The sequence below is a fragment of the Aphelocoma coerulescens genome, chromosome 3, assembly GCF_041296385.1.
Source record: "Aphelocoma coerulescens isolate FSJ_1873_10779 chromosome 3, UR_Acoe_1.0, whole genome shotgun sequence".
Classification (NCBI taxonomy): Eukaryota; Metazoa; Chordata; class Aves; order Passeriformes; family Corvidae; genus Aphelocoma; species Aphelocoma coerulescens.
In genome coordinates this window covers 112,768,604-112,779,448 of record NC_091016.1, presented here as the reverse complement: position 1 = coordinate 112,779,448, position 10,845 = coordinate 112,768,604, and the positions used below count along the sequence as shown (strand labels likewise).

The window sequence follows — 10,845 nt, the reverse complement described above, 5'->3', positions numbered from 1 at the left end:
ACTGGAGTCTGCTGGGGGGCTTTATTTTCAGGAGGCAGAAGTTTGACAATATTTGGAAAAAATAACCAGTTTGGCAGGTGTTCAGTGAAATACTGAGAAGTTGAGGTACCACAAATGACTAGTCATATTTGTAAAACACTGAACATTGAGAACAAAACCAATGAACAACTGTTTCATGGTTTTGAGCTATTCAGTCTGGAACTAGTTCATATAAGGATTGGAATAGTTAAAGAAAATTAATTGAGTCTTTTTGCCAATATGACAACTCTTTTAAACTTCAAAAGATAAGTATTCCTTTTCCTTAGCATTGTTTGTTTCAGTAAAGCACACCTGATTTTTTTTTAAGTCTATGAAGGCTGCCAACCAAACAGCTCCTTAAATATCAATACGAATCTATCTCAAGGAAAAAAGAAATATGACAGTCCACAGATGAACATGAAAAAAATTCTTTCCCTGACATTTTATGCTCCTACTTTATTTCCTTTCTTGTTATCTTGGACATTATTCTTAGGAAAGTCATTAAAAGTTCAAAGGTATGTATGAGATTAAGGCTTCCAGGAGAATGAAATTGAAGATCGGTTTTCAGTACTGGTATCTCCTGCAGTATGCAAAAATTTGACATTTCTATTGCTCTTGGGGTACCTTATCAGCAGACAGTGAACTTTGGGTTCCTATGGATTAAGAAAAGTTACTAGCATGCTGTGAAATGCAAAAGCAGAAGATTATCCTCTCTATTCAGTGTATGTATGCAAGCTTCTAGCATGACAAAATTTAAAGCCTATCATTTCTATAATTGGTGCTCCTAACACGGTGGAAGTTTTATCTGCATGTTTCTATCTGTATACAAAGCACAAATGTAAAAGAACAAGCCCAAGATTTCTGCTGAGTATGACTTTTCTTTTTAGAACCTTTTTTTTTTTCTACCAGTCTTTTTTTCCTGTTTCTTCAGCGTGAGTGATAAAGTGGGAAACTCTTCTACAGCCCTTAGCTAGAGCTAATGGGACCCAGGCAGTATTACTGCCAGGCTGAATCTACATATTAACTAACCCTTCATGTAGGGGTCTAGCACCTGACACTCTTTTATATTGCCATAACTAAAATGAGTCAATGGGTCAATTAAAGTGAACTTTTCACTATTAATGACCTTTGATTACACCTAACTGAAGAATCAATGGTATGAACTCGGAACAGGCTGGAAATACTAATCCAGAAAGCCTGCCAGGTAGGCTGACATATCATGTAACAAGGTCTGAGTCTAAAGCAAAAATAGGCTCTGTCATATTAACAGTTGTACAATATAGTCTCTGATAAACATAAATCAGTCCTTGCATTCATCTAAGGTACTTCTGTTCACTGAACAGAACATGCAATTTAAACTTCTTTAAAGAAACTGTTGCCAATGCTCTGTCCAAGGTTTTAATTACCAGCAATGTTATGGTGGTCCATGATTTGTTAGACTGGATTTACTTTTAGTAGCAATATATTTACCTATATGTTTCAATAAAATATTTTTATTAAGGGGCTTCAGCTTGATAGGTGAGTGAATTCTGTTTCTTCCACAGCCTCTGAAAATGACAGAAATCTCTGGGCAAGGAGTTGGTTCTGACAGTCTATGTAACACTGATTTCTAGTGATGTTGCTTGATGCATGGAAAAGGGCCTCATATTACCCACAGGTGGTTCGATAAGGACAAAGAATTTTGGATAGGTAAAACATCCATAGTCTTTCACCAGGTGCAACAAAAACTGTGGATGAGGACACGGAATAATAGGGCTATGCTATTTCTTGAAATGAAATTACCCTTTTCAAGGTCTCAGAATTAAAAATCAGCAATCCAGTCCACAAAAAGCACTCACAGGTCTTGACAGAGAAGATTTTCATCCTCTATCCATTAAGCAAAGTTTCTAAAAGAAGTTAGTGTAAGCCTAGCTGCAGCCCAAATAACTCTGGTGAAAGTTCACTAATGAATTCAATGAAGCATGTCAAATCAGTAGTAAGTGCTTTTCAAAGTCACACCACCTAGCCTTTGAAATAAACTTACCAATTCAAAGAAAGATAACATGAGAAAAAAATCAAGAAATATCAATGTCAGCCACCTCTTTACTAGAGAAAAACTACACAACAATAGTTGAGCATGTCTGAACAACACTAATAATTTCAGTGATACCATTCCAAAATATTACAATGAGGGGAAGCACATTCAAATTATGTAAAAACCCTTGTGGCACTATAATTTAAAGATGCTAAAGAGAAAGATGGATGGATACTTCACCGGATCATTCTTTTATTTATCAATACACAAGTCAGTAGCAGCATAGTTCATTCTAAAAGGGTACTTCATTATTGCAAAGTGTAGTGTTTCTTGATATTTTTCCTCCAGTAAGTAGCAATATGTCAAGCTTCACATATTTAACTCACTTCTCTTGATGTCAGAAGACCATGGCATATCCTAAAGAACAAATATTTGAACAGTGCTAAAATCCTCTCAGCAAAGTCTTGGGTACCCATCTGTTACATAGATAGTATACATACTGAAATGACTGACATTTGTTACCAATACTTACAAAATAGTCAAGACTTGTCATGTGTGTGTATGCATAACACACGGTAAGCAAATCTGTATGTATATACAAGTACATCTATTAGTTATATGTCAATATGCATATAAATTTCTGCCTAAATATTTACAATCAATTAGTATATTTTTCAGGCTTAGTTTTATATTGCTTTCAGCTGACTGAAAGGGCATATGGAAACAATAGAACACATGGAAGAAAAGATCTGTTTAAAGACCAGATTGTGGTATGTTTGCTCACATTGAATAACATACCAGGAATATTACTTCTGTGGGGTAAAATACTCTGCTGTGAGGAATGTCACAATACAGAAGCTTATATTTATTCACACTGTTAGGTATTTGGCATTTATTTACCTACAGTAGTGATGGTGTCGCATCAGAATTAAATCTGGGTTGGATTATTTATTTCCAAATTCTACCCCTTGATAATTTTCTTGAATCAGGGTTACTCTTTTATTTACACAAACTAGGATCAAGCTCTTACCTCTGCTGTATAGAGATTAACCAGAAGGCTTATTGAGGTCTCCCATTTATAAACATTATGCTGTTTAGTTTATCAGCTTAAAAATGGGACTTTTCAAAATGGATTACCAATGCCACACTGTATCCAAATAGTGTTTAAACTGTGAAAAGTTGTTTGCTTCTTAAGGCTGACGACACACTGCATATTTTACTCACCCTATTTTGCCTAGGCAGTAGCATCGATCTCCAAGTGTGAATGGTTTTATATGTGAGTGGTGCACAGTTACTCACCCTCTTGCACATTGGAGAAGAGAAAGAATGGAATTTCAAGCTTAGCTCTGAATATATTCCTTGAACAGCCTGATGTGTAACTGCAAATTCTTCTACCCTTTTCTGCTGTACTCACACTGGTTCCAAATTCCAGAGTTCCTGTCCAAATAGCTGGAGATACTGGCTCTACAGCATTAAACTCCAGTTTTTAATTTGCACCCCACACATGTACCCACACAGACACACGAGAAAGTCCAAGGGATGTTTGAAAAGCATTAACCCACTTTACCTAGGAAAATGCCAATTTGCATAGATGATTAATGTATGTACAAGTAAGAAAATATAATTAAGGCCCTTATGGTAGACATCACACACATGAGCCTTCCATTAAATTCCATTGGAGGTTGTTGCTGAGGTCTTGATCCTGGCTAAGTCCTACTCCATGATTTTAGTCCAAAGTTAATGCCATATGAAGGGGAGAGATCTTTTATTTTAAAAGTCCTGATCCTGCAAACAGTTTTACATGCATGCATCATCTGCAGAATCAGAAATGCCCCAAGGTTCCATAATAAAAATATGAAAAAAAAAAGTATAAAAACATATTCTTAACCTGAACGGACTCTGTTAATGGAAGTTCTATCATTTCTCTAGACATGCCAACCTAAATTCATTTGTGCTTGATGCAAAATATTTACAATTAATAAATGAAAGTGCATATTCCTGCTCCATTATAAATCCTTTAACAAAAGAAATCTAGTTTATTTCTCATAGGCAAATATGGATAAAGTAACTGTTAGTTTCAATGGAATTTCAGTATTAAAATATAGAACTTCACTGGGCATTTGTATTATTTAGACGAGATAATACTATTTGGCAAAAGAGAGAATTTAGAATACCACAACCACTTTAGAAAAATAAAGCACTGGCAGTTTATATCTGTATAGATTATATCTATATAACCTGGAACAAATCTGTGGATATGCCCCGTAACAGAAGATTCTTAGTTCATTCCCTTTTTTCAACCTAACATCTACACTACTCTCTTTTTGATTTACTAGCAGTTCAGTAAAGTACCTGTTCCCAGTATTCATTAATTTTCTTGACAATAAACCTGTAGAAAACCCTGACAGATCAAACTAACATTGAGTCAAGATTCATGAACATAGGGCAACTTCACCTATCAAATTTGAACTCATAGAACAGAAAAGTTAAATATTTCATAATAATAAGATAAGCAAATAAATTCCAGACTTGCCGTGGAAACACTGACACTCAAACCAACAGCAGCACTTGATCACACTTTAGTCATGTAATATTATCCTTTAGACCTTAATTCTGCAGTGAAACTCCCTCAGCATAGTAGCCCAGTCATACCTCCTTATGTATTTCTGGATTATTTCTTTGGCACTAGGACTTCCATCTTTCTTCTGGGTTATAAAGCAGAAAGCACAGTGTTTTCACATCACAAGCAGCAACAAATAAAATGTTTTAGTCACATCCAAGTAAATTATGAGCAGAATACTGTCCATAAGCTACTCTAGTAGAAATCTTTCATAGAAAATAACTAAATCTTGAAACTAGCAGTAGCTTCCCCAGACCACTATTTCCTCTGCAGCTGCAGACAGAGGGTGGGAAGCTGGGCAGGCTGAGGCACCTGATCCCACAAGATGCTGTGTGTGAGACAGTGTTCCCTCAACTCCAGCAAACATGGCTGGAGTTACAGACATTCAATACATCACATAAACAGGTCTATAAACTCTGGCAGCTTTGCACATTACTTACCTGAATATGAAAGACACTTAAGTAAAACGAGGCAAGATAATTAAGAATGTGCACATTCTAGCACAGACCAAGGGCCACTTCTCATCACACCTCAAAGGACACGTCTTGTTGCACCCTGCTTTTAACCTGAAATCCACTAAATAGATCAGTAGCATATTGCCATAAAAAGCATTCTAGTAGGGTTTTGGTTTAGGTTGGGTTTTTTTCATTTTATACAACCGTAACACTTGAAAGGAGAAAAAGAATCCTAAAACATGAAAACAAAGTCCTCTGGAGACATAAGATGGAGATGGAGACAAAATCTGACTGGCTATTTTACTACCCATCCTTAGAGTCCTCTCCCAATATGCACAGCCAGTAACCAGTAAACATTCTGGTCATGACAGGAAAACATTTCACAAAGGCTCTCTATGTTTCAAGAGGACATGAACTGAGTTTTTAATAAAATGTTAAGTCTCAAAGCAATTCAAAAGATTGCATTTCGGAAAGAGAATCATATCTAAGCCAAAGAAATTCTACAGAACTGTTACTCAAACAGCTAACAGAAAGCTTGAAACATGACACAGAAGAAAGAGTGCAAAGTATCTTGACATTGCTGTCATATTACAAGTCAGTACTTCAAGAGCAATGAATGAGATGTAAATATTTACCCTAGGTAGCTAGACAAAAGAATGCAAACAGATTCCACAGATATAATAGAGTTTGTCAATATCTTTAGTGCTGGAAATGGAAATGTTAACTCTGCCAGGCCACTGATCCTGAAAGATGAATACCATCAATTACATTTTTTACCTGTCAGTCATTCGTATCATTGCCTTTCTTGCAGCTGACTGCTCCCTGTCTTCCAATTCTTGTTTCAAGGCACTGGACAACTTTTTATATCCACTTTTCATTCAGTCTTTTTCACAGATTCCCTACTCAGGTTAACATTGCTCATTTCAGAATTCATCTGTTTTCTTCCCATATTTTTTCAGTGTTGCCCGTGTCCACTGTCTCCCATCTCAGAAAGTCTCTGAAGTGTCAACTTAAATCTCACTCGTCCTCAAGATCCACAAATTTTAACCATGTCCTACAATCTGATCCAGAGTTCACTGGTCAGCAACAGCCATTAACTTCAATGGACTGTGAATCAGGACCAGACTGCTGCCAGTAGCTCTGGACTGAAATCTAGCTAAAGAAAAGTAACAGAAGAAACTGTATGGGTACCCTTGTTGCTAATTAGAGACTGCTACTTGAACACAGTCATGGCAATACCATACCCTATGTTAATACCATCTGTTACTATTTCCAATATATTTTCGCAAGTCCTTATGCAAAGGACTAAGGCCTTACATTGTTGGACCTTTATCTGTACAAATTCAGTAATGCCAAAGGCATCTGACAGAGCTTGAATAAATAAGTATACACTAGCTCCTATAATTTCTTTTATATACAACAGAATATCATTCTACATCTAGCTAGGTAAGACAAGGAAAATTGTCTTATGAACCACGTTAGTAAATGATTGTAAAAAAAGGTCCAAAGTTAAAATGACTGTTTAGAGTGATAGAGTATACAGGAAGCACAGAGAAAAAGTTTAAAGCTGGTATGTTTTAAATTCTCACTAGTTAGAACAAAAAATTCTGTTCTTCTAAGGAATCTCTGCCTAATCCTATGTTATTAATCTAATGGCAATTTGAAGAAAAAGCATTCCAGAAATCAAAGGTAACACTGTAACTCTACTTCATTCTTCTTGCCTTCATTCATAAATACTCGGGTACTTACTTCCTCTCCATTTAATTTTCCCTGCCTCTTGCAACTGTAGGTCTCTAACGCATATTTTTTATATGGAAAAATTTGAATAAATTGCCTTTGCCCACCTTTCCTTCTCCTAATGGTTTTTAATGTTTTGTAAGTGACTTGTTGTAAAGCCAGTGCCTTTCTGCAACCCTGCAGTGCTCCCACCAAGTGGTACAGGGAAATCAGTTCTAACAGACAATTTAGGCCATCTAACATGGTACAATAAGATACACAAACATTAGGTAGGAGATGCTGTTTATGTTATGGGAAAAGCTATCAACATCAGACAGCAACTACCACCTATATAAAGCTAAGATATTAAACATTTATTAAAAAGTATGCTGTGGTTTGAGGCTATTTCAACAGTAACTTAACAGTAATTACAATTCACATTTTTACCCTATATTGTACTAAACAAGGTACTTTAGGGAAAGGTATAAAAGTAACACTGCCTATTACCACATAACTTTGCCAGGTGTATCAGTAAGGACAAAGCCAATTAGATGACGTTCACTGAAGAGGCGCAGTTTTGGGGGTGCAGGTTTTTGTTCATTTTTTCTTAAAGATGTTTATGCTAATACTTTCATTATAATCAAGTACACTCCACCCTCGCAGCTTCAGCTATAGCAGGCAAATGCTTTGTAGAAATGAAATTACTGTTGCAACAAGGTTGCTTATGACATTGTTTAATTAAAAAAAAAAAGTGGGGACACAGTACATTGATGGGGGTGGAGTGTATCATATATACAAAAGAGGGGCATTGCTGCTGTCACCTGACATTGATGTGGGAAGACAGAACAAAACCAAATGCATTTTCTTTCCAGCACTGAAACATGCAAAGACAAAATTACAAGTTGTATGCAGCTCAGAATAATAAAAAGAAATGCCCCAGTATACTTGTTTAGATTTTTTGAAAATATATTTAATTCTCTGATCTTTCACTTCAAAACTTAGAATTAAGCAATGAGTGAACAGGATCTGAAATACAGACAAGGCATTGCTCACATCACATTAAAGGCATCTTTTAAATGCTGCTGTGGATTTCTAAACTGACACTGAACAGAATTTTTAGTTGCTGGGAATTTGAAATGCAAGATGAACTTGGCCACATTACATCTATTTGTTTAAGTGGAATTGTAAATGCGCAATAAATTGCTGTTCCAAAGAGGCAACATGCAGAATTCAAAATTGTTTCTTGCAGGATTCTGTTGACCTGTTATGAAGGAATATTGAAGCAGTGGTACAAAATCCACAGCTCAAGCATGAGAACTTAGTGGCTGGATTTCTGAGTATAATATTCTTCAAAATACACCACTTCCTTTTAACCACTGAATTTAGTTTTAGGAAAACAGCTGCTCACCAACTTTTTTCAAAAAAAAAAAAAAAAAAAAAAAAAACGAGGGTGGGAGGAGGGAAGAGGTGGAAAGAGCTTATGCATTATGATGACATTTAGCAGAGAGCTGCAAACAGAAAGCAAAGACAAATATTTTAAATGTGATAGATTTCAATCAGAAATGTGAACGTATTTTTTCCTTATAAATAGCTTCCCAGAGTTGGTTGGGACAAAATTTGGGTTACAGCTACAGGCTGAAGCAGCAGTGTGGAGAAACAAAACAAACAGGCATTTATCCTCCACCCCAACACCCCCTTTCTCTCCCAGTTAGCAAAGTATGAATGATGCTTTTGGTTGGCTGCAAGGCAAATATTAGCTAGAATCTCATTTAGCTACATCCACATCCACAGTCCCAGATGCTTAAAACTTATCATGGATTAAAGCCATGAAATAAAAATTAAAAAAGAAATTTCAATTTGAAATTTTATTGGCATGTTGCTAGAATGGTCAACATCAATCGACAGGACTTTGTCCACATACTCTGAGAACAGCCTTCCTGCACCTCCCCCCTCTTTTCTTCCTCTCTCTTGCTCTTTCAGCATTAATGCTATTAAAAGCCAAACAAAATACTGGCTATGGGTGTAAAGAATGCTGGTTTTTTTTGGAATGTTGCCATGGATCCTGCTTCCAGTCGTGTCCCACGGAAGAAGGGTGCAGCCTCCTGACTCTACGGCAGGCTGGTCTCCCCGGGTAGGGCAGAAAGAAGATAGCCACGTATTCCTGCTCCTCCCTATTCTTTCCCATCCACTATAGCCAGGTCTTTGATCACCCTCAGTTTGCCACTGGCATCGATCCTGCGTTTCTCGCGTATTAGATCCTCCAGGCTGTGGAACCTCACCGTGTGCACCTTGTTCTCTGCCAAGTGGATCTTGAGATAGTACTGCTGCTGGTGCTGGGTGCCAGCAGCCGCCTGCAGCTCCCCCCCGGCTTTGAACTCCCTTTTCCCGAAGCGGCACCAGGCGGCGAAGCTCTCGGAGTTAGTCCAGCAGATCTCGTCGCTTTTTAAGCCCAGGTGCCCGCAGGCGTTCTGCACCACCAGCTCCGCCACCAGCGGGCGGAAGCGGTACCAGCTATTCACCACCCGGCCCACGTTGCCCGCGGCCGCCTCGTACAAGCTGTCCTGGCGGATCTGCCCCTGGTGCAGGTGGATGATCTGCCCGCCGCCCACGTACACGGCCCAGTGCGGTGGCGGGTGCTCCGACGGCCCCAGGTAGAGCAGCTCCAGCAGGTCCCCCGGCTTGCAGAGGGTGGGCAGGGCTGACACCGAGTAGACGCTGAGGTCCCCAGCCTGGGGGCCGCTGCTGACCTTGGAGAAGATGCATTCCTGGCCGCGGAAAGCGGAGAACTGGGTCTCGTTCAGCACCAGCTGGTGGTGAAGGTGGTGGGTGGGCGTCTCCTGCCCAGGGCTGCCGGAGCTCTTCACGCCGTACTTGTCTGGCTGGCCTCGCTCGTCCAGGTCCTCCTCCTCATCCGAAAAGAAGTAAGCCACCCCGACGCGCAGCTCGTCCTTCTCGATCCCCGAGGGGTCCCCGGTCGGCAGCTCGCTGTAATTCAGGTGGGTGATGCGATCCAGTTGATTTCCCATCAATGACAGGGCGAGGCGAGGGCAGGAATCGCCGGATCTGAAGGAGGGTGGGGTGGGCAGAGAGAGAACAAGAGATGGGTAGGAGAGTGCACGCAGAGGAAAGGAGAGAAAGAACGAAAGAAAAAAAAAAAAAATCAAGGCACATACAAAAGACTTCAGCGATTCCGCCCTAAGCCCCCATCCCTCCCCGACTCCTTCCCTCCCCTTCGTGCAAGGGAGAAACTCCCAGTGCGGATCCTTCCCCCTACCCCCGGGGTGCAGGGCAGTGCAGAGCCCAGACTTCGGAGTGCCCGGCTCCCAGCGCCGCCAGAGGAGCCTCCCAGCCATCCGCCGGCTTCGCCCGGAGGGACGGAGTTGCCCCGGGAGTCTTCACTCTGCGAGGGGACAGGGCTCCGGGGCCGCGGGAAGGCTCCGGCCGGCGGGTCCCGAGCCCTCCCTCCGCCGGTGCGCAGCCGAACCGCGCCGGGCAGCGCTGCGTGCGGGAAGCAGCTGGAGGAGCGGCCAGCACCGGAGCTGCCACCCCTGCCCGGCCGGTGCCCGCAGCCCGGCCGGGACCCGGCAAGGCACAGGCAAAGAGCAGGCGATGGGCACCCCCCACCCAAGGGGTCCCTCCCGTCCCCATCCGTACCCGTGGTCGCCCAGCGCCAGAACCCCCCCAAACTCCTTTAAAGTCGTCCTGTCCCCATGGGCGCCGCAGAAGAAGCGCGACCTCTCCTCGTCGCTGCCGCCCGCCCGCCGCTCCGCCCGTGCCGCTCTGGGCTGCCCGGCCCCTCCGGCGAGCCTAAGTACCGGCGGCGCCGCTCCCGAGCCCGCCCCGGCCGCGCTCATTGGCCGCGCCCGGCGGCGGCGGGGCTGAGCCGCGGCACTGCCCGCCCGGGCCCCGCCCCCCGGGCTGCCCCGACCGGCGCCCACCCTCGGGCTGCCCCGAGCGGTCCCCATCCCCGAGCTGCCCCGACCAGTCCCCGTCCCCGAGCTGCCCCGACCGGCCCCCGTCCC

General features: G+C 41.8%; 1 protein-coding gene across 1 annotated transcript; it reads right to left on the bottom strand.

The window, feature by feature from the left end:
• Window positions 1-7,068: 7,068 nt before the first annotated feature.
• LRATD1 (LRAT domain containing 1) lies at window positions 7,069-10,576 on the bottom strand. Its single transcript, XM_069011613.1, has 2 exons — window positions 10,478-10,576; window positions 7,069-9,886 (listed from the first exon to the last, which is right to left on the bottom strand). Exon 2 carries the CDS (start codon window positions 9,847-9,849, stop codon window positions 8,995-8,997), a length of 855 nt encoding a protein of 284 aa, XP_068867714.1. The 5' UTR covers window positions 9,850-9,886; window positions 10,478-10,576; the 3' UTR covers window positions 7,069-8,994.
• Window positions 10,577-10,845: the final 269 nt, after the last annotated feature.